Source organism: Takifugu flavidus, chromosome 3 (assembly GCF_003711565.1).
Source record: "Takifugu flavidus isolate HTHZ2018 chromosome 3, ASM371156v2, whole genome shotgun sequence".
In the NCBI taxonomy this organism is placed as follows: Eukaryota; Metazoa; Chordata; class Actinopteri; order Tetraodontiformes; family Tetraodontidae; genus Takifugu; species Takifugu flavidus.
In genome coordinates this window covers 5,090,574-5,117,476 of record NC_079522.1, presented here as the reverse complement: position 1 = coordinate 5,117,476, position 26,903 = coordinate 5,090,574, and the positions used below count along the sequence as shown (strand labels likewise).

At 50.6% G+C, this 26,903-nt stretch overlaps 1 protein-coding gene across 7 annotated transcripts in view; it reads right to left on the bottom strand.

Annotated features, from left to right (window-relative positions):
- LOC130522241 (sodium/calcium exchanger 1-like) overlaps window positions 1-26,498 on the bottom strand; it is a 47,921-nt gene extending 21,423 nt beyond the window's left edge. For 2 of the 7 annotated variants that reach the window (XR_008949578.1, XM_057026356.1), the window contains exon 1: window positions 12,360-12,503. Coding sequence is in view for 2 of the 7 variants with exons in the window: in XM_057026356.1 (XP_056882336.1) it covers window positions 12,360-12,438 (79 nt within the window). In the remaining 5 variants the exon portion in view is untranslated. Of the gene's footprint in view, window positions 1-12,359; window positions 12,504-19,486; window positions 19,633-25,314; window positions 25,334-26,362 lie in introns of those variants that run through there. The other 5 variants (XM_057026361.1, XM_057026362.1, XM_057026359.1 and 2 more) reach the window with 5 other exon arrangements.
- Window positions 26,499-26,903: the final 405 nt, after the last annotated feature.

The following is a 26,903-nucleotide window of genomic DNA, read 5'->3' as shown; positions in this document are numbered from 1 at the left end:
GTCGCACCACGCAACTTTAGGTCGTTTTTAACCAAATCAAGGTCGCAGCTTATTTTAAAAATTGAAATAACAAACGGAAAGTTAGACTTAGCGGACGGGAAGCAGACAAAATCATAAAAATGAGGAAGGGGACCAGGATGGAGCCGCCTGACTAATCTTGCATGTGTGTGTGTGTGTGTGTGTGTGTGTGTGTGTGTTTCCTCTTACTTGTTACATATTAAGAACAGGAATTCTGATTCTACTATCAAAGTGAGAACATTCTGCAAAGTTGGGGCATTTTGGTTGGTACCAATAACTTGTATTACTGCTTGCATGAAGTCCACACGAGGGTAGCAATGCGAGTGTGTGTGTGTGTGTGTGTGTGTGTGTGTGTGTGTGTGTGTGTGTGCGCGTGTGTGTGTGTGTGCTAGAGTGATCTTTGGCTGCTCTTGCGGAGGCTCCGGGGCCAAACACTGGGGTGGCCGGTTGATGGTCCAAGGAGGCAATGAGGCAGCGAAGCCAAAACTGAGAGGGAGCAGCTACTGGGGGGGGGTAGAGGGGGGAGGGGGGTCCCGGGTGCCTCGGGGGTTAAAAGAGCTGGGATGCTTGAGAAGAAAGACTGAGAGAAGCAGAAAAAAGGAGGAGAAAAGAAGAAAAGCACAGAGATGAAGAGGCGTCGAGAGGCCAGGAGCTCCGGGATCACAGCTAGCGAGCGGAGGGAGAACCGATGAGATGCGTGATTAGACGGATCCGAGCACGCCAGGGCGGGCGGGACCGCCCAGGTAGGTCAGGGAGCGCCATGGAGCAAAGACCCAGAGAGAGGAGCGAGAAGAATCAGACTGGGACCTGCAAGCAGACTCCCTACAGGACACCTCGCAACCACACACACACACACACACAATATATGGATTCCTGAACATAATAGACAGGATGCGGCAGCAGGATGGGGACGGGGTTGCGTGCACTATATAGATGTCAGCTTTTGTTGTTTGACGCGCGTAAAGTCGGATCAAGCCTCAAGCAAAGGTCAGAAAGGTAAGAAGGTGGGGGGGGAGAAGGGGAGAGAGAGGGGGAGAGAGGGGGGAGAGAGAGGAGAGAGAGGGGAGAGAGGGGGAGAGAGAGAGGGGGAGAGGGGGGAGAGGGAGAGAGAGGGGGAGAGAGGGGAGAGAGGGGGAGAGGGGGGAGAGGGAGAGAGGGGGAGAGGGAGAGAGAGGGGAGAGAGAGGGGGAGAGAGGGGGAGAGGGAGAGAGAGAGGGGGAGAGGGGAGAGAGGGGGGAGGGGGAGAGAGAGAGGGGGAGAGGGAGAGAGAGAGAGGGGGAGAGAGAGAGGGGGAGAGGGGGGAGAGAGAGGGGGGAGAGTCTGGATAATCCCGCAGCTTCGGAAAAAGATGGGACTTTTCCTCATCCTGCCTGTGAGCAGGAAGACTCTAATTCACGGAACACACACACACTCACCAGAAACAGGTGAGTGTGTGTGTGTCTGTGTGAGTGAGTGAGTGAGTGAGTGAGTGAGTGAGTGAGTGAGTGAGTGAGGAGTGAGTGAGTGAGAGTGTGTGTGTGTGTGTGTGTGTGTGTGTGTAGGCTGCGAGACCTCGCCGCCCTCCGGTTCATCCCGCCACAGCGAACTTCCCCAGCAGCAGCGGAGTCAACGTGGGTTAATATCGTCCCGCCCGAAGCAATAAAACTTCCATTCACGGCTAATTTTCCTCACCGTCTCGGAGGATTCGGGAGCTTTTAAAACGTCATTACGGCTCGGCTGCGATGTTACAGAGAGAAACACGCTCGCCCGGAGCTAGCATGCAGCGGTACAGTTGTGGCGGTGGGGGCGTGACAGAGGTGGGGGTAAAAGACTTTAATGGGGGGGTATTAAAGAAAAGACTGATGAAGGAGTGAGGATGAGGAGGATGAAGATGGTTCATATCAACACGTACGATCAAACAAGTCAGCTTCATTAGCCCCGATTGCTAAAACCTTACAGAAAATTGTACCAGTTAGCATTTCAAAATGCCTTTAACTTTCACCCCTCACGGAAATAAAGAAAACCTTCTTTTCCCAGAGTAAACATGGAAGATCCGACGCTTTTATTCATCATTAAAGGGGAACTTTTCCTTTTAGCCCCTTTTGACAGGTCACCTTCTTTCCTCTCGACATCAAAATGCTAAAAACATGACAATTCTTAAGGAAAACAACCGTCTGCGTCGTCCGTGTGGAGGAATCGAGCAAAATATGAGACATCGGATCAGAGCCGCGCTGGTTCCTGCCGTGGAGTGAACGTGGACACCCAGGTTAGCATCTGTGGCTAGCCTCAGCTAATCCGTTTGACTCTCATTTGTCACTGAATTCCACTTCTAGCTGGGATCTTTCTGCTCTCTTAAGTCTTTCTTCTTCCTATTCCTCTTCTTCTTCTTCTTGGTGATACGGTCTCGTTTCCTCTCCCGTATAACAGTGATCTTCATTTTTTAAAAAGGCTAAAGAAAAGCCCATCGTCAGTGACAGCTTAGAGAGAAGCGAGAAGATAAAGTCAGAGGGTATTTAGTGTGTGTGTGTGTGTGTGTGTGTGTGTGTGTGTGTGTGTGTGTGTTAGAGAGAGAGAGGGGTGGGACAATTGGGAGAATTAAAGTAAACACAAGGCCAATAATTGAAAGCTGTATTAATCCCATCTTATCTCACTCACTTCCAACCAGTAAATTAGCGTGCACGCACACACGCGCTAATTTACCTCCATCGTCCTCATCTTCATCGTCACGTAAGCCCTGCCTGCCGTACGAGGTCGTCGTTACTGTGGCGACTCATTAGTCGCCGTGGTAACCGCGCACGGGCCAGGCATCCTGGGGAGGATCTGTTTCCAACCTCGTCGTCTTTGAACAGAATCGGATCAAAGAGGCAAGAAACGTGCGACACAAAGTGCACGTGACAAGTCGATCGTCGCCCTGACCTGTGCTCCGAACCGCCACATCCCAGAATTGGCGCCGAGGTGCCCAAACGCGGCTGCGGGTCACTAACAGTACGGAACCACAAAGAGAAAGAATGCCAAAGCTAACGGGCTGTTAGCGGTTAGCGTGAGATTAATGAGATCGGAAACGTATCATGATGAAAACGAGCACTCCCCTCGGGGACGGAAACAAAGCCCGCGTGGCGGCGCCGAACCTTCGCGAGTTGATTCAATTAGTGGCTTTTCCTCATAAATTTCGCCGCTGAGTGGAGATTATGATAGCGGGCCGGATCCATCCCGCCACACCGCGGCGTTATCTCAGCAGCAGACGGTCGGCTTTGGCGCGGAACTGGGGCGTTTGGGTCGCTGGCAGAGCGCACGGTTTCCACCTCCCATCGATGCTAACAGCATTCTGTCGCCATGGCGACGAGAGCCACGCTCGGAGGTTCAGCGTCGATGGTAACAGAAGCCGTATAAATAAAGTTGAATTGAATAAAGCGAAATTAAAGAATCGGTACTTCCTGATCCGGTGTGGGGGAGCACACACACACACACACACACACACACACTGAAAGTGGGTATTAATAAAGCTTTCCTGTCAGCGGCGTGACGATGACGCCGCACGGGACCGCTGCCACGAGCACAGTCACGGGCTCACGCACGCCGTGGCAGCGGCTCAGATGCCAGATGTGCCAGGTCGGCGGTGGATCCAGCTGGAAAACAGTCAGCCCGGCTGACGAGGAAAGAGCGACAGCGAGAGGGATTTGGGGGGGGGCGGAGACTCAACTCAAGGCGCCAGCAGCAGCGGCGTCAGAGTTTGGAGCCTCTCGCTGATACGGATCGTTCGGGGATTCGCGCTCCCTCGAGGAGAGGACGCATCACTTCCTGTTGAAGGATCCGTTGGCCGATTCGCGCGTTTCAAACCTCTCCGGCTTTTCTTTCTTCGCCACTTTATTTGAGGGGAAAGTCATTGGAAGGGGAAACTCGGAAACCCGGGCGAGATCCGTGATTGGGGCGCGGCAACGAGCCAAAGTTTGGGAGCCAACGTCCGTCGGCACAGGAACGGATAAAAGGAGGGAAAAAGAGAGGCAGCAGATTTTAAACCCTCTCCAGTGTCCCAGGAGGGAACAAACCTGGATGATATCTGAGGTCAAATCAAGGTCAAACGCACCCGTTTGTCCATGCTAAGTGGGCAGAAGTTGATGGACAGTGGGTTGCCGTGGAAACGTCTCGCAAAGCCGTTCCTGAAACACAAACCCAACATGCTCTCATGTCGAAGCAGATCTGGCCGTTTTCCAGCCGTTTGGTGCAGAGCCCCTTCGGGGCTGCGGCTAAAGCTACGGCCGCTGGGCCGCTGTGACCCGAGTCGGCCCGACGGGCCCGACCTCATGTCTGAGGCGCCGTCTGAAACAGGACGAGAAATTAATTACCTACGGCCGCTAGCGGCTGAGCTCAGGAATCGTGCAGCCGCACATATAGAGGCGCGATTGGGCTCAGACGTGTCGCCGAGCTGGAGAAAAGGCTCCAGACAATCACGGCAGCGGCCCCCGTGGGCAGAAAGGCCGCCGCCGCCGCCGCCGCTCCATTAGCACTGGAGGGACGTTCGGAGAGAGGGGAGGCCGTGCTGTGTCGCCCAATTTGTCTGCCCGCTAATGCATTCACAGCAGGCCAACGAGCTAGCGTGGAGCCGCTTAAGAAAACGGTGTAAAATGGCCTCAATATTGTGGCTCCACCAACCAAAGCGTCGATACAAAGGTTAATACGTCGCATGACGATTGCATTTTAATCCCTCAATACACACTTGGCAAGATGCTACTTTCACTGCGCTGCTAGCAAAGCAGCCAATTTAATGCGCCTCGCTTCTGTTAGCAGCTAGAAGGGAAGGAACCAGGGAAAAGATGGCATCCAGAAGGGACCACAGGCGCTAACGGCTGCCTGCATTGCAGGAAGAGTTCTAACGACCGGAGAGAAATAATCAGCACCGCGTTCCCGAGACAAGCCAGGAATTTTTCCGATGGACACGTAACAATGAGGAGAATAACTGTCCATTATGTAGGTGGGAACTTCGAATCCCACCTCGTCCCTGTAATGATAATGGCCTCTCAGAGTTAGCCATTAATTACTTGCCTGCCTGCCCAAGCCTGAGTATGTATATGTCAGTGTGTGTGTGTGTGTGTGTGTGTGTGTGTGTGTGTGTGTGTGTGCTGCAGATTCATTATGTTGAGCACGCTCGGCGAGGGTGTGCAGCCATGGGTGAAAGTACCTCTCTGCCGCTGAGAGAGACAAAAGAGAGATGAAGGAGACAAATTTAGAGTCCGGCAAACAGGTGCAGTTAGTCCCCGACTCACCTCGACCTCACAGCGGCTCAACAGACGTGCACGTCACGCGCGCGCACGACCGCAATCGACGCCACCGTCTGCTGTAACTAGCTAAGACCACACGCACTTTTAATTTTAAATACTGTTTTCACTACAGGAAAAAGCTAGCTTAACCACGTTTAAACAGCGTTAAAATGATCCAGGTGTTGCTATAGAAACGGGAGACCGCCCCGCACAGCAATGCGTAACGAAAATGTCTTTGGATCGATTCGAAAAATATGCTAGCTTAAATCAACCAAGATGCAAATGTCTGCCCCCCTCTCTCTCTCCCCCTCACACACACACACACACACACACTCACACACACTAGCAGTTTCATACGAGTCCCCTGAGATCTTGAATTAAATTAGCAATGAAATATGAAATGCAGTTATGCTAGGAGGTCGACATAAACTTCCGGGAGTGCACTCAAAAAAATAAACAAGTCGATAAAATGAAAATCTCTCGTCAATATTTAAGCCGCTCGGACGTGGCCGAGACGACCTTTTTCCTTGACTAATAACTTTGTTTTCGTATTTATTCAGCGTGAAAAATGGCTACCCTTGCGGCCACATTGACTCCGCCACTCACCGGTGGTGACGGATGGATTCAGGAGAAATGAAAGCTAACCTGGGAAAGGCTGAAGGGAAAAGTGCCGTTAATCTTTGAGGAGACCGCTCTGTTAGCTTTCTTCCGGCGAGGATTACGCTGCCTGATCCAACTGCTGCGTGTCAATAAAAACCGTGTTTGTGCTGGTATTTTTGTGTTTTTGCTGGAGTTTGCCGTCACCAGTGTGCTAACTTTGAAATCCCGCAGGTTAGCATGTTTTAGTTCGGTCAGTTGAATAAAGTTTCTTCTTAAAGTTGCTGGTTCATGAGAACATTGCGAGTTAGAACTTAGAAAAGCAAAAATATTCCTATTTTACACGAGATAGAGTGATATAAAATCGTGATAATAACCTAGTATCTCAGAGCACAGTGGCCAAACGGCTGCGCTCAACAGTTCAGCTAATATGCTAGCAGCATACTGGATCCGCTGGATCCTGGTCGTGAGCTTCAAACTGCAGCATTTAAACTAAGAATCCATCGTAACTTAAAAAAGTTACGATAAAAACAGAGATTTAGCGTACGATAGATCGTGGCTCCAAACCAGAAACCGACTTCGACTTGACATGTGTTGGGGGGGGGTTAGGCCTCGCTTGATCCACCTGATCCCGACACAAAGATGGAGGCTGAAAAACTCGGATCAGATCAAAGCGCCTTCGTGTTTTAGCGCCGGTCTAACGGCCGCCATGTTTGTGGCGCTCCATTCCCCCACCGTCATCCGTCTCTTCTCCCTTTGGTTCCAATATTTGAATTTGTCATCCAGCTCTCCTGCCCCCCCCCCCATCTCTATCGATCTTAGCACGCCGAAGCAATAAAGCAGGCGCGTGTGCACGCGTCAGCATCTTCGGAGCGCACGGCTACAAATCAGATGTCGAGATCTGGAAAACTAATTATGTGGACTGTGGAAACAGCCACACGTGACCTGAGACGGACGTTTCTAATTAAATATACGATGTTCTGTGTGCACATCTAAGGGGAAACACAATCAAAGCATCAAAGACTTTGAGAACGGCGAAGAACGATCGTTTTAATTATTGCGCCCCCCGTTAATCGGACTTCACTTGAGTCGGACTCACCTCTCACACTTGTGTGGACGTGTTTCAACTCTCGCCAGATGTTCATTATTGATTAGCCTGATGCTAATAATCAATCAATAATCACAACGTCGGCCCCTAGTTTTAGTAAAACCGCTTATAATGACAAAATAAACATATCGATCAGGTGCCTCCCTTTCCTAACAGCCTCGTTATAACATTTCCCTTAAGCCCACAACAGCATGTGTGTATACTTTAGTGACAAAATGGTCTCGCAAGTATAGGAAGATCCCCACAAAGCCAGCCCAAGTGGTGTGTGTGACTTGTGAAGCAGCAATGCATGATGGGAGGGGGAATTACTAAAGGTCAAAGTGGGAAACAATCGGTTCGCAAACACAAATATTAACAGAGAAGCATACACTGCGCACAGCACATACGTTTGTTTGAGACCCCCCCCCCCCCCCCCACACACACACACACACACACACACCACTCTGTCAAAATAGCACCATATTGAGTTGAGGGTGACTGATCTGTTCCAGGAGACTGCCTATTTGGCCCTTTGCTTTGCCAACACACACACACACACACACACACACACACACACACGCACGCACACACACACACACACACACACACACACACACACTCAGTCAATAATCTATCTGCGCTTGCTAACAGACACACACACACTCTCTGAATGACTCACGCCGGCCTCTCCAGGCATTGAGCACTTTGGCAGCCTGATCTTGAGGTGCATCTTCAATTGTGGCATGAAAGTCTCACCGATTTCCCAATTGGGTCCGGCTGCAGTGGTATTCCGGCTCTTCGCTATTCCCGCTCCATCACTAACAACAAGAACAGTCCCGGACTCTTATCTGACGCTGTTGCTCGGCGACGTTGTGCCCATGTCTGAGACACGCTCAGCCTTCTGGAAGTGACTCCTGCCGCCACTTTGTGTCTTTTTTCCGGCCTTTTCCGGGTTGGAGCTCATTTCCCTTCCCGACTGGACTGAAGCTGTTGAGGCAGCGAGATGACGGACCTGCTCTTCACTTTCAACTTTCCCCAGCTTGTGTTTAATGTGGTTAAACTTCTAAAACCAAACGTCTCACCTTTGTGCTAACTCTTTAGCGAATTAATCTGTGTCTCTTTTTTTTTAAATAGAAAATTCCTGAGAAAATTGTCCCAATGTTTGAAACGCTTCATCCTTAACGTTCCACAGAAACTAAAATGGGAACAATGGTCCAACAACGGCTCCAGTGCTGCTGGACCTTTGTTCTGGATAAGGCCCACTTGGAGTCCCACAGGGTTGCGTCCTTGGCCCACTGTTATTCTCATTGCATCTGACACCATTTGGTCGGATTTTCTTTGTTCTTCCGGATTATTGTTTCATTTCTATGCTGATGATCTCCTGGTTTCTCTGGAGCCGAGTAAACCGGGCCGAGCACCTGTTGAGCTGCTGTCAGCAGTTGTCAGGTTTTCAGCTAATTTCCTATTATTAAATGAAGCAACATCTGAAATGATTTTCATTAGAACGGCTAAATCTAGCCAACAGCGTCATCGTCTTAACCCCGATAACATGCACCTGCGGCGCACTGACGTCCGCCAAAATACACCGGCTGCGTCATCAGGTGAAACCCCGCAGGCGGGAGGGAAAGAATTCCGGTTGGAGTGCGTAAAACGAGCCACAGAAGAAGACATTTAAAATGATTCCTCAGGGGTGGAAGCTACACGTTTGTTTTTGCCTTCACATCCGTAATTAATCCGTCATTTCCACCCAAATCTCGACGGTTATTTATTGCGTATCGGATTCTTTTATTTCATAGGAGAATATTTTGAAAGCGTGGGACCCGTTTGGCACCGTTGAAAACGGGGAATTTCTTCTTAATCTTCCGGATGTTTTCGCACCCGACTTCCTGCCCAGCTTGTGACGTGCCCGGCCAACTGGCAAAAATAAAAGTCGTGCGGATTTCCTCCGAGGGCTCCGGAACAGTGGAGCAGTGTCGGAATCGGATCGGAACAGACGGCGTGTACAGGTGCACTGATTCGAAGCAGATCAGGTCCGCCGTCGCATCGGAGCGGCGATCTTCGGGCTAACTCCGTCTCTCGATGACGGTATTATTATTATTGCAGGGACAGAGTCAAAAATCTGGGTGTCCTCTTTGGTCCGGTCCCATCGAGCCTTTGGAACACCCAAGATGGATTATTACAACGGCCTCTAATCGGGGTTGCCAACGAAAACTGGTGGAAGCCTCCAGAGGGGTCGTGATGTAGCTGCTCGCTTCTGAGCGGTGCGGCTAAATTTGCTCGTATCGTTCCTGTGCTGGCGTCTCTTCACTGCAGGTCAGAGCTGATTTCTTACCGATAAACCAGCCGATTGGGCCGAACTTGCAAGTTTCTACGAGCCAGCACGCACCTTCCGCTCTCTGGGTCTGGATTTGAGTGTCCAGAAGGTACAGAAGAAGTCTTTTGGTGGGTGGGCTGAGCGCTTGAAATTGGGAGGATCTGTGTTTTTAATAGCTGAAGACCCAACTGTGATGGGTATTATTATGGTATTGGTATTATTATCTCCAAGGCCGACATGAGGATTGTTGCAACTCGCCCCATTTGAGTAATAAGCCAAAGCCTGAAAGCTGTTAGCTTAGCCTTTGCAATTAAGGAAATGGCTAACTGGAGGCTTATGGAAGAATTAAACACAGTTCATGCTTTATATTAAACAAGCTAATTACCATGCAAGGATATATTAACCTTTTCGCTATAAAGCTAGTTACATAGTGCTTAGATCCGAGCTAGCTCCTTTAACGTTCAACAAAAATAGCACCTGCTCTCCTCTGACGCGGCTGCTCGTGCCTGCAGGAGCGCTCCACATTAGCAGCTAGTTGGCAGCAGACAGGTCCATTGTGGACGCATTTACAAGATGACCGGGAGGTTTAGCCCGCTAACACCAGTCTGCGGCCTTGCACATTTGTGCTGGCAGATTTCTGCCAAAAGCAGCGGCGCTGTTCTGTTAGCTTTCTTCCGTAGAACCGAACCGCACACTCTGCCTTCTGCCACAGATTATTTTACCTGGGAGGTCAGACAGGTCAGCTCTGGCGCAGCTGCTAACGTGAAAATAAAATGCAACAACAGTTGGGTGTTTAATCATAAATAGCTCTTGGAACACCCAGTTCCTTTAACAGTCCTTCACACTTGGCGCACCAGTTTCCCACCAGCACTGGTGAGCTCAGGTTCCGCCTCAAACAAATCTTCCCTGGATCAGCTGCTAACTGCTGAACTGCGAACGCGCACAATAAAAGGGAAATCCGCGGAGATATTGGCAATTCATCAACCACTAACTCGAACCGAGCTCCTAAAATGCAGCCAGAAGCAGAACAGGAGGCTAATGAGAGAAAAAAGGCTTAGCTTGCTTGGTCAGGTAGCTTCGATGGTCCGACACATACACATTAGCATCAGAGTCAGCTAGCATGAATGAAAGCACTAACTCGCTATTGTTGGAAGTCAAATTTGATATTTAAAGGCTTGCGGAAGCCGCCTGAAAAGGCATTTTTCATTTTTCTTGGGTTGTTTTGTCAGTCAGGCGTTATTTTCTTAACTTTTATTGAACACGACTCCAATTCATGACTGACGATTAGCAGCTAAACCTCATTCCCCCCCCAATCGCCATAAAATAATAGCCAACTGCTGGCAGGAAGTCGCCGCTGAAATGGCTCATTTTATTCCCCGTTCTTTAGAATTCTTAGCACGATAAATGGGCAATTCTAACGCAGATTCCAGGTGTATTTACATAATAAAAACGCCTCAACCTGACGGGCGGGCGCCTTAAATGACAAACGAAACCGCTTTAAATGGAGATTAACGGTTCGGTGGACCCGGCGCGGCGCTCTGCCGGCGCCAGAAGGTAATTCTTCCCTTATGATGAATGTGCGCCTGTTTGTGTCGCCATCTGCGCTCGCATGAAAAGAAACATCTTGAAATGTCCTCACCTGCTTTATCGCTGGCACACAGACCGGAGGTGTGAACACGCCTGACCTACATTAGCGCAGCACGCTACATCTCCGGGCGGCGCCCGCCTGCCCTCAGGTGGGTTAAATACCCGCCAGTGGACCTTTTATGCCCCTGACTTTGACCCCTGTGCTCGTGAGTCACGTGATCAAGACGCCGAGTATTGATGAAAAGCACCAGAAAGGCGTGGAAATGTCATCTTGTAGGAGAAATACTGTTGCCATGGTGATTAATGGGCTAGCACAGGACTTTAGAGATGAGAGAGAGGTGGGTGATTATCGGATTACCAAGTTTGGAGGAGCCCCTGCACCCCCACCCCCTTCCTGTTCTTATCTTCGGATCAATGGCGCGTTCGCGCGTCTAATTGGGACATCATGTGACCGGAGGGAGACGCTGAAGGAGGTCAATAGCGACGCGTGCGATGCGGCGCCGCGAAGATTCTCCTGGAGAAATCAGCTTCCGGTCCGCTGGTCGCGCCGTCTTTTGAATAATGAATGGAGCAGCGGGAGTTTTACCGGGGTGACGACACATTTGGACGAGCGCGTTCACTGGCATCTGGGAAAGATGCCATTTTGGAGGCGATTGCTTGGCAAAAGATGACAAGAGGAAATGAATAAGTGATGTTCTCGCCACCTGAAGCTGTGGCGCCGCCGCTCACTTAGGCTGCAGCTCAAGCTTATGGGCTGAAATCGTTAGCGTTAGCATTTCAGGCGCAGAGATATTAGAGAACAGGGCGATAGAACGGTAGCTAAGAAACGGGAGGAAGTATTTTGATACACAAAGGAACAAACCAGCTCTTTGAAGTGTCTCTTTATGACGATGACACCTTACTTAGCAAGAGCGAGCGAGATCCGAAAATTGCCTCCCGCTAATTAGCTTAGCTCAAATGCAAGTATTTGATACCACGAGGTAGAGGGTAGGGGGGTAAATTATTGATGGATTCTTTCTGGGACGTGTTAAAAAGGGGCAAATTAGGCTAACATCGGAAACACAGCACTCAGGTGCTGAAACGCAGGCTAGTGTTTGAGCGAAACTAATTAGCAGCACAAAGTCTTTGCACCCTGGAACAAAAATGTTATATATTTTCACCACATTGAAAGTTGACAAATTAATTAGCGATTAATTAAATGAATTCAGTCCGGAAAATGGATCTGCTGATCCCGAGGTCAACACCATGACCGAAGCGATGCATCCTGGTACCAAAACCTGCGGGTGAGATCTGAGAATAACACGTGCTCACCACATGCACATGCGTGTGCGCACGTGCACTCAGACTTATCGTTCCCTCTCCGGGAAACACACAAAGAATATTTCATCTTTCGTAAAAGCAGCATGCTTATACATATTTAAACAGATTTTCGCGTTAACTGCGCGCGCTTGCACGTGAGCCGGCGCAACATGGGAGTGGGGGTACGTGCACGTATGAGTATTCCACAACATGCAGCGCTTACCGGAAGCTTTGACGTCAGCAATATGATTATGATGATTAACGGGTGGGAGAGGCGCGCGCGCGTGAGCGCACCCGCGCATGGCCACAGCTACGGTGCCACCGAGTGCGTGTCTGGAGCTGCAAACGCGGGCTGAACGAGCAACAGATTGTCTGGTTCCGTGGGGGGGAGGGGGGGGGTGAAACGGAGGAAATGAGGAGAGCGTGAAGACAAATGGAGGCAGAGACGTGCATGAATGATTCAGTCTGAGGCCCTTTTACAACAGGAACTTGATGATGGGGGCCTTCAGGCCGGGGGGGGGGGGCGGGTTAATAACTACACCTGTTTTATGGGGACACGGTCCAGAATCAGAGAGCTGGATCCTGGATGTGTTCTGTAGACGTGAGAATCCGACGATAAGTAGCCGCGAACGCGTACGGCCGCTCTAACTGGCCCCGGCACTTTGACAAGACCCCGACTGCGGCTTTGGATAATCCCCATAATGCAATGTATGCCATCCCATAATGCATATTACTCCTGCGCCGTTACGCAACGCGCAATTGGAGTAATCTCTCCGCGGCTTTCGATGGATGCGGACGCACGAGAGCAGGTCAGGCTGCAGATGTTCCGATCTGGCATCGGCCCACCTCGGCTAGTTTGCGTGTGTGTGTGTGTGTGTGTGCGTGTGCGTGCGTGCATGTGTGTGTGTGTGAGAGAGAGAGACACTGAGTAGCAGTGGCAGTGCGGTGCTCAGACTTCCCTTCCTTGGTAATGTCACACACAGAACGGATAAAAGGGAGCCGGGGGGAACGAGCGAGCTGACGCACACGTGCGCGCGCGAAAACACACGCGCACGCTTCTGTATAAATAAGACTGAACATTTGAACGTGGTGTACTCGCAACAAAGCGCAATGCTTCAGTGCAGTCTGTTCTATAGTGTTCCTTCACTCATGACTCGCTTGCTCGCTCTCTGTCCTTCTCTAACTCACTCACACACACGCACGCACGCACGCACACGCACACACACCTGTCACTCACCATCCCAGAGAAACGAGCATTCGAGAGCGTTCAGTCGTGTTCACAAACGCACTCTCTCCTCCGTTTATTTCATCTCTGAAGTAAATCCCCCCGTGGTGGCAAGATAAGCTGCCAATGATGGCGTGTGCGTGTGTGTGCGTGTGTGTGCGTGTGTGTGTGTGCGTGTGCCAAGTAGCGGTAGAGTTTGATAACAGCAGAGTGGCAACACATGTGCCTTTGATTCATTTTTGTAGAGGAAGTGGAAGTCACACACCCCCCCCAACCACACGTCCCCTGTACACACACATGCACGGGCACATGCACACGCATGCACACGCTGCATGTGTCATGTGAAATGCTTAATGTCCAAAGAGGCCATGATACCGATGGCCGATTGTTGGAATGTGGAGTGCGTTTGTGCCGATGCTTAAACAACCTCGTCAATATTTCAACACAATCCCTTGAAAATGTCCCACAAACACAGTTTGTAAAGGATAGAAAAGCTGAAAATGTGTTTCCGTTGATGCTGCGAGGTCCTAATACAACGCGCAGCTCAGCTGTCAATCAGATTTACACCAGTTTACCTCCGATTGTGTGTGAGGTGGATCAGAAAATGTCATTTAATTGCAATGAGGTGCGATGAAGGAGTGAGAGAACGGATCCAGCGGAGGTGAAACTCACGTGTCTCATTTGAATCTTTAGCAGTGTTCAAATTTCCTGATTTTGCTATTTTTAACACTGCAGCGCGGCGACGCCTAAAAATATATTAAAGTGATGTTTGAGCAAAGGAGGAGGCCCGGAGGGAGGCGGAGAGCCTGCGGTGGCACGGCAACAGAGTGGATTATGGGTATTTAGGGGCCCCGTGTCATCCATTCCCAGTTCCTTTCATTTTTATTGCACTCCCATCTATCACTTTAGCTCTTATCATCCTCGTCCTTCCTCTAATCCAATCAGAAAATCACCGGCACGCTCCAGCCGGCCGGCGCTCGCAGGGATGGGACGCATGTTTGCATGGTTGCATGTTAAAACAACCTGCAGCCATGCATGCGACGCGGCCGGGAGGCCGGCGTATCTGTGGGGACGCTGATCAGATTATGTAAGCGAGGTTCCAGCTTGCCGCTGCGACAGATTACGCACAAACGAACGGGAGAGGAGATTGAGAGAGGATGGAAGGGGACAGGGGAGCAAATTGGTTTTCATAAATGTCGCGGGGAAAACGGCAAAGCAGCTGGGCAGGAGGAAACGGGAATGATAGCAACACGCGAGCGGGATGGCGGGGAGCAGGCGGAGAGAGGACGGGGGAGAGGAGAGGAGGGGAGAGGGGGAGGAGGGGAGGAGAGGAGAGGGGGAGGAGGTAAACAAGCGAGGAGTGAAGGATGAGGGAGAGAAGTAGGACGCGAGGTGAGGAGGCTGAAGGAGACCAGCGGAGCGAAGCGGCAGGTGAATAACAGGAGGAGCAGCGAGATGGAGAGAGAGGGGGAAGGAGAGAGGGAGAGGAGAGGAGGGGATGAGAGGAGGGGAGAGGAGGAGAGAGAGGAGAGGAGGAGGGGAGAGAGGAGAGAGAGAGAGGAGAGGAGGAGGGGAGGAGAGGAGAGGAGGGGAGGAGAGGGGGAGGAGAGAGGAGGAGAGGAGAGGAGGAGGAGGAGGAGGGGAGAGGGAGGAGAGGGGGAAGGAGAGAGGAGAGGAGAGGAGGAGAGAGAAGGAGAGGAGAGGAGAGGAGGGGACAGGAGAGAGGAAAGGAGAGGAGAAAGGGAGAGGAGAGGGAGGAGAGAGGAGGGGAGAGGGGGAGGAGAGGGAGAGAGAGGAGAGGAGGAGGAGAGGACGGGGGAGAGGAGAGGAGAGGGGGAAGGAGAGAGGAGAGGAGAGAGGAGAGAGGAGGGGAGAGGAGAGGAGAGAGGAGAGGAGAGGGGAGAGGAGAGGAGAGGGGGAGGAGAGGAGGAGAGAGGAAGGGGGGAGAGGAGAGGGGGGGATGAGAGGAAGGGAGAGGAGAGGGGAGAGGAGAGGAGAGGAGAGAGGAGAGGAGGGGACAGGAGAGAGGAAAGGAGAGGAGAAAGGGAGAGGAGAGGAGAGGAGAGAAGAGGAGGAGAGAGGGGAGGAGAGAGGAGGAGAGAGAAGGAGAGGAGAGGAGAGGAGGGAGAGAGGGGAGGAGAGAGGAGGAGAGAGAAGGAGAGGAGAGGGGTTTTAATTTTTAACTTTCAGGTTAATAATAAATATTACCACCATGTCAGGCTGCCAGAATAAGGTGTCTTTGACCTAAATGTCACTGAAGACTGCCACCTGGTGGCCAATTTTAATGTTTAAAAACACTGAAAAAGTGGCTCAAAACATGAAAAAAACAGGATGTAAACATGCTTCTCACACATAAAATTACTGCAACGTGGCTGAAATTTTGTCCCTAATTATCCGACCTAGACGTGAAAAACACGGTCGCCCAAAGTAGCAGAAAAACATGGAAATACCCATTATTCATCCTTAAAGTATTATATAAAACTTAAAAAACACCCTGTTTGTCGTTAACAGCGAGTCGTCGTCATGATTAGCGCCGTGGAGCGGAGCATGTCGGCCGACCCCCCCGTCCCCCCCAGGAGTGCAACAGTCCCAAGACGTGCGAGTCGGGTTAATTAATGACTCCAAACGGCCCAGAGGTGGGAAAGTCACTGCCGCTGCGAGCGCGTCTTAATGTGCCTCGCCGTGGTCTTCCGGGATGATTCCAGAGGGAGGAGGAGAGTCACAGATGGGGGGGGGGGCTGATTGTGTGCAGCCCTCTGCAGGAAAGTGTGGAAAACTTTACTCCCTTGTTTATTTATTAGCATTAATATCGGAAAAAATCAAGGAGATTCGTTAAAGCCTCACTTGTGCTCTTGAACAAGGTGAAATTTCAGCCAACATAAAGTCCGGGGGGGGGGTGACGCCGCCAAAAGGGGGTCAAATTCTGCATAAAAGAGGGCGATCGGGTGGGAAGCTGTCCTCCCGACCACCTGCCGCTCCGCAGGTCGATAACCCGGACGCGTCTGCAGCTTCCAACAAGGTTGCCGAGTCTTTTATTGTCGGCCAGTACGGATTTCCGTAAGAAGCAATAATGCGGAACGGGAGATTCAATAAATCCGACTGTAACAGAGGGTCACCCGCCGAGCTCGGAGGAGTATTGGCTTATTGAAAATGAGCTTTTTTTCCTGGACGCCACGGAGAGGAGCGCCAAAGCGGTGGGAGGAGAACGAGGACGGAGAAAATTAGAGAGTGGAAGCTGCACGCAGAGGGTGGAGGAGGTAGGAATTAACAGGGCCGAGCAGAGTCAACGGGATTCAACCAGTTCCTCCGAACACACTCTCACTCCCCGCCGCTCCGCTCCACGTCAGCGCCTCCGCCGCCGCTTACCTCGCCGCTCCTATCGAAAGCCCGTCCACGAGAGCCTCTCCTTCGCCCCTTTTCACAGCTGATCGGACGCCTCGCGCATCCCATTCGCAGCTTCAAGCGCTCCGCCCCTTCTGAACGGTCGACAACAGCAGCAAGGTGTCGGGGACGGCCTGCGCTAACGCTAGCAACAGAAGCTACGACAGACTAGCATGGGTCCGATTCCTGGCTGGTGACCCCTTGTTTCCCCTTTGCTAGGTTGGCTATTTTGCTCCTCTCCTCCTCTCCGGCCCCCCCCCTTGCCTCCTGCCCCCCCCTCCTACTCCTCCTACCCCCCCTGCCCCCCCCCCCCCCAGTGATGGATGCCTCCGTACCTGATGGATGAGCATCGCCTGTAATGGACCCATCTGCAGAAATCTCCACTGTCACTCTGTAGACCAGAGTTAAGCGAAAGGCTTCCCTCTGCCAGGGGCTCGCTCTCAAGTTTCTCTCTATAAATAATAAGTATATGGACTGAATATCATTATGGGATGCGTCTAAGCGAAGCTGTTACGCAACCTGTTAAATTCTGAAAGACACGTAACGTTAGCGAGGACGTCCAGCCGTCCCCTCCAATAGGGCTAATAGGTTAAACGGCGTTGCAGGATGACAACGCCTCCGTTTGTCATACGTCACCTTGGAGAAGCGAGTAACACGCCGGTGCCAAATCAGTTGGGCGAGCAGGGGGGGGGGGGGGGCGGCGGCGCGACAGGGGCTGTTGCCTGGCTGGGGAAACCGTCTGGCAGTAAAGGTGTCACATGAATCTCCCCGGGAGCGATCGGTGATCGAGCGAAATGAGCGATATTATGGGCCTCTGTGGCCCCCAGGAGAGAGATGAGGGAGGGATGAGGTCAGCGTTAGCCTTTACTGGGTCGACGGGGCGGGGGGCCCTCCTCCATTAGAGCCGAAGCCAATAGCCAACGCATGCCGGCTCCTGGTGACCCCTAGCGAGAAGCTGACTGATAAAGTTCTGGTCACATCATTGGATGGAGGTTCAAAAAAATGTGGTCATGTGACCTGAGGACGTGCCGAGTAAGTGTGAAACGTCCTCCAACAAGAGTCCTGTTCCAGTATGTGAGTACTGCCAAGTACGCGGACGTGGACTTGCTCGGTCCAGCATCAGCCTTGACTTGAGTGGGGGAAGTGCGTGCTTCAAAGTATGGACTTCCAATTATGCACAACAGTAGCGAAGACATTAAAACCTGCAAATACCAGAGATATGAGCCACCAAATGTTGAATTATGTATTTCTACAACAGGCCAGATCCAGATTTGCTGTTCTACCACTAAAACCCGATGACAGCTGGACCAACCAAGGAGCAGTTTGGACGGTTACTGGAAGGAAAGTGTAACCATGATCACCCCCCCCCCCCTCCAAAAAAAGGTGGGCTCAGATCAACAGTCAGCACCGGAGAAGCTCCAGAATGGGCTCCCAAACACTAGAACTCTAACCCAGGCCCGGCTGCTGCATTACATAACATCAATTCCCCAGCAGGCCATTGTTACCCAATAACAGGGACTAATATCTGCCACTGTAAACTGGGGCCTTTGGGATTCAGTCAGGGCATATAAGCAGTTCCGGTCCTGGCAGGAGGCCTGGACGTGGGCCATAAAGAACCAAGTCTGACCTCCACGACGGCACCAACAGGACTGTTTAAATGCGGCAATGTTTACATTCACAGCGCTGCTATGATCTTACTGACAATGCCCAACACACACACACACACACACTAGCAGCTTATGACCAAGGGGACTTTCCTGCCCCTGTAGACACGCTACAACCGACAGCACCGGGACCGGGAGGGGGGCAGCGATAAGTCGGGGCCGCATGAAAAACCCGACGTGCAGCGCCAACAACACACATAACCAGATTACAGCAGACAGGAATAGAGGCCAAGATGTAGGTTACCACCTTTCATGGCAGGGAAGAGTTTGATTAAGTCATTAATGGATTAGAGGGAGAGTAAATCTGGGTATTTTAGGCTCCAAACGCGCAGACGCGTTTCGGAATCACAGCCGAACGTCGGCAATAAAGTAACAGTAATAAAGAAAAGACAGAAGTCTACGACATCAGCGATGCAGCGGGGTTTTCCCCCAATATGTATTCAAATTAATGAGCCTCCGACATTCTTCCATCCCTTAATAATTCAAACATCCAAGCTGTTGGAACATGTTCCCCGATGAATTATGGATCGTTTTAAATAAACGCGCGTGGCTTCATCGCGCATGAACTCAATTTAAAAAGATTGGACAAATGCGTCGTCATTTTCTTTCATCACACCACTGATTTTTACCCCCCCCCCCCCCCCCCCCGGTTCCGTCCAGCCCCCTGACCGGGGCACGCTCCAGACCCGCGTCTCTGCCTGCGCTACGTCGCCGCCTCGTCGAAGGCGTCTCCTGGCCACTACGCGCCAGGTGGACCCGGCCTGTCCGGGCAGATTCCACCGCCGTCTCTCCCAGACCTGCAGCCTGATCTGCCTCCTGCCACCAGCTGCCCACTCTCTCCCCCACTGCCGCCTCATCCGGAGGATTTACGCACGCAAGCGCCGAATTGCGAGACCCGCACGGTGCCGGTGACTGCGCCAGCCTGGCACATTCCCTCCCCAAACCCCACGTCTGCCTTTCCAAATATCCAACGCCTATAACACGGCATTAGGACGCGACCAAACTGTTTAAATGGACGCACGCGCGAGGGGGGGAAATAAGCGGAACATTCAGATGCGCACGCCGTCTGAGCCAGCTCACCGGTTCGGTTCCCAGGTCAGGATCCGCTCATTCACTCATCCTTTTCTGCCTGTCTGCTCATCCTCCTCCTCCGGTCGGTCGCTCATTCAGCAGCGAAATAAAGGGATCTTCTCCTCTGACGCGCGGAGAGAGAGACACGGGGGGGGGGGGGGGGGGTGACGAGTGTGTGCGCTCTCTGTGTGTGTGTGTGTTTCTTGTACTCGTTACATATTGAGTACCAAAATACGCGTTATGCTGGCAAATTGAGGACAGGTTTGGGAAGTGGGGGAATTCTTATGGGTCCTCATCACTTCAAAGGATTGTTTGAGGTTCGGACTGGGTTTGAATGTTTAGGTTCAGGTTTTAGGGTTTGGATGGGAGGGTTAGGGGACCAGAATGCTTCATGTCCGAGAAAGTCCTCATAAATGCATAATTACAAGTGTGTGTGTGTGTGTGTGTGTGTGTAAAGAAAGTGACCTGGGGGGAGGGGTGGAGTTAACCCTAAACCTATCACATCACTGAAGACACAAAGCTAAACTAGCAACTTCTCAGTAATCTATTACACTGGTAATTTATTACTGTCACTGAGAGAAACGGACTTTATCTTAACACCATTGCTGTTAACATTTGACTAACAAAGTTGGGGGAAAGTAACCGTCGTGGTGAAACTCGGGGCTCGCGGCCCACATGTGGCTCGGCGCGGACCAAACTGGGGACGCTGCGAGTTTCACCAACGATATGTCACCATTTAACAACGGGGTGCTCCAGAACCCAACAATAATAGCATCGCTACATGGAAACAATTGATGCGTTATACAATTGCACTGAAATTGTGAAGTATTTCAGAACTTTAGAGGAATAACCAAGGTAAGGTATTCGTTAAGCTGTGAGTGGTTGTAATAAAGTAGTCAATAGGTTAAAAATGGTGTAGGACAGAATTTAAGTCTTCTCCAATAAAGACCAACAAAGGTTTTAGACTTTTTTGGGTTTAGTTTTATTCATCTACTCTATTTTTTTAGCAAGCAGCTGCAAAAATCTGCTCTCCACTTTTAAAATGATCATTTTGAGTAAAAAACAAACAATCTCGCTGAGACAAGACACAATTAAATTTACATTTTTCTGTTTTCATATTCAAACCAGCACCACTCACACAACAATCCCGCTAAAGACGAGCACAGATGCAGCTATGAAGGCGATTTTCCGATTAGCTAAGCGGTCGCCCCTTCCCCCTCGATTTTTTGCGGGTAGAAGACGGAGGAGGACGTTATCAAGCGAGACAGGAGATGTATGAGGGTGAGCGAGCCACTGGGGATGGAGGCTAACAGTGCAGGAGGAGGAGAAGCGGCAGAGTCGGTGTAAATAATGAGCGGAAGGGGGTGCTTTTACCCCATCGGTCTTTTGGACACAGTTGATCAGAGTTCTGTCTCATGGTGAAGCATGACCTTTACACCGCGAGCTAATTCACCCTCCCCGAGGGGACGCCATCACCAGGCGAGCCCAACGCTTAGGTTTGCAGAACACACATCCAACCGTGCCCGAATCGCACTCGGGGAGGCCTAACGCGAGATGATTCATCGTTGCACACACGCTAACGACGGTGCAAATCGGCCTGACAGGCCAGCACGAGCAAGCACTTGTGCAGATGCTAATGTGGGATCCCATCAGATGCTGCACGGGGAGGAAAAGGCCAAGGACACGGACAGATATCGGGGGACCTAGCGTGGAGGTTGTGATTGTTCGGAAGATTTCCCAGGCATAACGGTCGAGATCCACTTTCAGCCTCGCGTTTTTTTGAGGGTTTTTTAAAACGAATTCTCTAACAAAGAAGCAACACAGACCGGACCAACCGGACCAGAAGCAACTGTTCTGGTATTAGCGGCCCCTACTGACACACAAAGGCCTCGAAATGAGATTAACGCATACCAAATGACGCAAAGGGTCGACTAACAATCACAGTCAGATGCTAATCTACTTAGCTTAGCAGAGAGACCGGACCATGAGGGAACAACAAGCAAAAAAACATCAAAAACAAGAAAAAAAATTGTTCCGCTGGTTGTAAAATCTGTTTATTTCCTGAGTTTCGACTCACAGCGTAACAGGCTTCATATTCTTTTTATCATTATTTCTGATGTATTTAATTTTCAGCGAACAAGTGAAACATCTGTTTGGAGGAGCAGAACACAACCATCGTCACGCTAACCCTCCCCCATAGCCGCATCCTGCCCGCCTCACCGCTGCATTGCCAAACAAACCAGAATGAAATCTTCAGGAAGGGGAAAAGAAACTACGTTAATGCCTGGTTTCTATGGCGATGACACAGAGCGCACTTTCTCACTACTGTAATTTAGTTCGATACAACGACGAGCTTAAAGGCGCCTTTGAACGTAGCATGTGCAAGCTGTTGCCGCCTGGAGGGTAATTGCTGATCCCCATGAAATATTAATTTCTTTAGCTAGGGACTTGGGTTGCGACTCGCTTCAGCCTCTCATGTTAAAGCTTAAGGAAAAACATAGTTTAACTCACTTTAACGCACTTATTCATGACATCAAAAGCGTGTTTTGTTGTTCAGAGTTGTGTCCGATGTAAACAATTGCTAATGCTAACAATGATTTATGTTATTTCTGTAAACTACGACATTGGGCGCCCCTTTTTTAATCTGATCCATTCTCCAGGATAAAAGGGAGCTAGGACGTGTTTACCGTGGATATTACTTCAGACATGCCGGCTAGCTTAAGCTAATTGGCTGCCTAGAAGCTAGTGCCAAGCCGAGAGCTTCCAAGCAGCTAAAGCACCTGTTTTCCATCTTTCTTCAGGGACTTGAACAAAGTGCTTTCAAACCAATTTCTAGGATGAAACGCGCGCCCTCCTGTTCCTCGTGCGTTCCGCCGTGTTTGCACACAAAGAGTTGGCACCGATCAAAAGCAGTTTTAGCTCTTCTCCACACTAATTTGACTCCTTGTAGCTGCAGCCTGAGTAATCGCCCATGCAGCATGCTCGCCCTTGTGTTGTGCTGAATCACGCGGCCTGTGCGCGCTTTCCATTGTGCAATTGGTTGTGTGGATATGATTGGTCATCTGTGGCTTCACCACACAGCTGCCCCGAGAGACCTTGCACAAACATGTAAATTACTTTTGCGCAAGTAATTTAGTGATGCAATCGCAGACAGTGGCTAATGGCATCCGCTAACGAGGCCATGAGGCACGCTAGGTATCGTCTGGGGCGAGTGTCAGGTGATGTCTAAGGTAACAGGAAGTCAGCGATGATTCCAAATTCCCAACATTTGGCTCCCGTTACTAAGCAGAAGCACCAATAAAGAAAACTAGCCCTGCTAGTTAGAGGCTGGTAGAGGTGGCGTTGATGACGACGGGTAATCCCGCCACATCTACCGTCAAATAAGACGGCGTTGGCTGCTAATTATGCGCTGGGCCGCCACAGTCACGCTGAGAAGGGTCCATAGGGGAGCTGTGAAACCCAACTAAATGAGGAAGAAGAGGCGGAGGAGAACTGAAGTAAGGCAGGAAAATCTGAAGGTGGACGGGGGAATTACCACAGCAGACATGAAAATGCCTCCAGGGTAATAAAAGGTTCTGCTGCACCCTCGGCCCCAGCGAGGGTGGATTGAGAGAGCCGGGCGGCGGAGAGGCGCCTGCTGTCAACGTTTCTGTCTTCTTTTGGGTATTACGCCGCTAATGACCAGGATGAAGAAGCGTAATCGGCTGAAATGTGTCCCTAAACATTCGGTTATGGAGTCGGGACAGAGGCAAAGAGGGGACGGGGGGAGCGCCAGACCGGTTTAGCTGCTGATTATTCAGGTTAAATCAGTCAGTGGATCCACGAGCACCAAAAGGCAACGGCGACACATCAGTAGAAGGAGGGATGCTAGAGAAGATGCCCACTTACTTCCACTTCAACACACATTAAAGTGGCAAAACACTCAACGGTGCACCTGTGCCGCCGCTCTAGGGGCCACGCGGCGTTCGATACGAGCGGTGGCGTCGCGGGGGAGGGGAGGAGGAAAAGGCCCTGAAAGTGCAATTCATCACTTCTGTCTCGGGTGTTTCTTCCTCCCTTAAGCGCTCCTGACCGTTCGGTCTGAGTCACAGTGAAAGCACAACAGCACGCAACCAGCGTCGGTTTGTTTGAAGTCTCTGAAAACCGCGAGCTGTTTCCCGGGAATCGGAATCGATGGAGACGTCCAGAAGCCTTTGAGAAACACATTAGCTTATTGGGGAATGCGTATCTTCCCTTCCCTGGTAATGACGCCCATCTATCTCGGCCCTGTTTTTATTGTTTTATGTAGATGTTTTTATTGTTATGCTAATGCTACTGTTATTTTGCCCCATTTCCGAAATGCTGACAGGGAAATCTCACAGGCGGGAATTCTTATTAGCATTCAGGAGTTTGCTAATGTTATCATTCAGCTGCTCTTCCCCCCCAACTAAACTGTTTCAACAGCACTTTTTCATCATTTGGAGTAAAAGACCGCATTAGAAAATCAAAACCGTTCCACTGTAGTGGAAAAAGGGCTGAAATTCCAGCCTCGGGAAAGAGCCGACTTTGCATGTTTTCTTGCTGCGGCGTGCTCGAGCTTTGGCGCTAACTGTCCTGCGGAGTCCAAAAAGGCAGCTTGTTCCTGTCAAACGGCATCAATTAAACAGGAGAAGTAACGACATCCGCCAGCAAGCGCCGCGTGAACTAGTTCAGTTGTCAACCCAGATAGACGGGGGGACTGAAAACGCAAAAAATATGTAACGCCATGGCGCTCGCAGCGCGGGTGGGGGGGTGGGGGGGCACGGAGAAGCTGAGGACAACAAAGACAACATTTGCACTTATGTGGATGCTAAGTACCTCCACTGCGCCTCCCTCACATCGACATCTGAGCGTAGCGCTGAACCCTCTAACGAGGACGAGTGGCTCGCGGTCCACAGATGGCCCCCGTCACCTGACCTTTAGGCTAACTGCCGCGCGTGCGATGCCACGTCCGGAGCCGTGAAACGGCGCAGACTTGTTGCATAGAAAGCGAGGCGGGCGTAGATGCCGGCGGTTCGTTAAGCACCTCGGTTGTGAAAATTAGCTTGACGCCGTGGCGTGGGACTGATGATCCTCCGTTAGCCGATCAGAGGCGGTATAGCTAGCTCCAACACGTTGACAGTTCTATTTGGGATTAGAGGTAAAACAATCACAGCTGCAGGGTTAGCTACTGTGAATATGCGTAACCCGTGCAAACATTAGCTACAATTGTGTTTAATTGCCTTGAGTACATTCAGCTTTTGTTGGATAATACGTTTTACGGCTGCCAAACCCTGCCTGCAGCAAATGCAGTTTAATGTCTCGCTTAGTGCAGCGGCACCGCCGTATATTAAAGTGCGGCGCGCCGAGGTCGTTTCCGAGCTTCTCGGCTAATTCATCATAATTTGGCTTAAGTGATTAGCTCAGCGGCGGGATGGAAATGTGATGGCGGCGTGGCTAAAATAAATAAGCGGAAGGTGAGGAGTCGGAAGCCGCGCGTCACGCTCGACGGGCCGGTTTTGGTTGGGCAACGGCGAGTTTTTGTCGGGAAATTGGCTGCCACCAGGGGGCGTGTGGAGGCTTTGACCTCTGTAAAACATAAAAAGACGCATGTAGCGACTCTGAGCGCCCAAAGATTCCAGCCAGCTGCACAAGGGTGGAGTGGATGGGATGAGAAAGCTGCCATATGCGCGCCCTGTGATCACCCAGGGAGCGGTCCACATAATGAGCACCTAGCGATGACCAAAGACATGTTCAGCCAGCCATCGGGGGTGTTTCCACTCTGATGTGGGTGGATTTTAATGTTCCAGAGTTCTGTCTGCCCTCCCGTGTCCACTCACCTCCATCCCCGACCTTTCACTTGTTTTTTGCCGTCTTGTCTCGGAGGATTCAACTCCCAGCGCCTCTCTCGGCTCCCCCCCGTTCAGAGAGCGGAACGGAGAGAAATGGTGGCATCAAACTGGAAGGAATATTTGTGAGCAAGACTGGGAAAAGGCTGCTCTCGAACACACACAGACACGCACACACACACTCGTGTGGCGGCTTAGAGACTGTGTGGGAGCGCGCACGCCTCCGCTTCCCAAAATAACCTCCAGATGAGGGGCAGGGAGGCAGGGCGAGGTTTGCACAGGGAGATATAAATGGATGCTAATTGCACGGCTCCTTCAGATTACACTTAAATCCAGCAGTTCTGTGCACAAAACCTCATTTCTGCTTGCGTGCCACCGTGCGCGCGTGTTTGAAACGGATCCTGCTCTGGCTCATATGCTGCAAAGTTGACGCACGCGGGGCTTTGCTCGCGCTCACATACGGACGAATCAAGGCACACAAAAAAACAGAGACAACTCCCATGTATTATTTCTATAATCCCTCCCCAAAATAGAATTGAAAAGAGGCCAGTCTCTGCAGCCTTTATCTGGAGCCGCTCCATCCTCGCGCCAGCGTACGAAAAAGCTGACTGCGCGCGGGTTTTTGCACGTTTGCCTGAGCCGAATCAGAAGAATCCGCGTCATATTGTCGATTGTTTTAGGGATTTTTTTTTTTTTTTAAGACGGGACAAAATGTGATTATCCAGTTCGAGTGACTCTCACCAACTTCACAGAACTGACTCGTTTTGTTCCCGATCTCACCAGCGGCTTCTTGCGCACAAGAGTTCTGAAGAGCTGAGCTCAGCTAATGCACAAAAGCACTAAATCAATTGAGGAAACAGCAGCATACTTGGATTTATGATGCCAAAATTCGGGGACAAAACCCCCAAACCACAGCATTTTTTTAAATGAATACTGAAAAATACTTTACCAATAATAATCAGGAAAACACAAACCCTTCCTGCAATGTAGTACTTAAGAAAATGTAATATTTTAGATGATATTAAAGGTAAAAACTTACGTGTTTTCACTTAGATTTGAGTCTCAGTCTTTAACAAAACGTACACACATATGTATCAGTTAAAAAACTCTGGCAATCGGTCTTTTTGCATGTAATCTGCAGCTAATTTTTCTATTTCCCTATTAAGGAAATAGGCTTCCCCGAACCGTCCACGTGCAGCGTTCTACCGCCACCTACCGATGAGGGTCGGAACAACAACAAACACGTCAACATGACGATGTTAAGAAAAAGTAAATAGACGCACTCGAGCTCAAACAGGTTAGCCCGTGCGTGGTTGCGCATGCATGTAGCTCCTCAGACCAAGCATTTATGAAATATTATTACGAAGACCTTCAAAATAAAATGCAGCCATTGTCACTTCAATATTACGGTGCGCATTATTATTATTCTCGCCAAGAAGGGTGTCCGAGGTACTAGGAAGTCCCCAGCAAAAAAAAAAAATAAAGAAAAAGAAAAATGTCTTACAAAAGCTCTTAAGTGCACGTTTATGTTCTAAATTATTTTAAACGCCCGTTGAGAGAAAGGGGGAAAAAAACTCTGT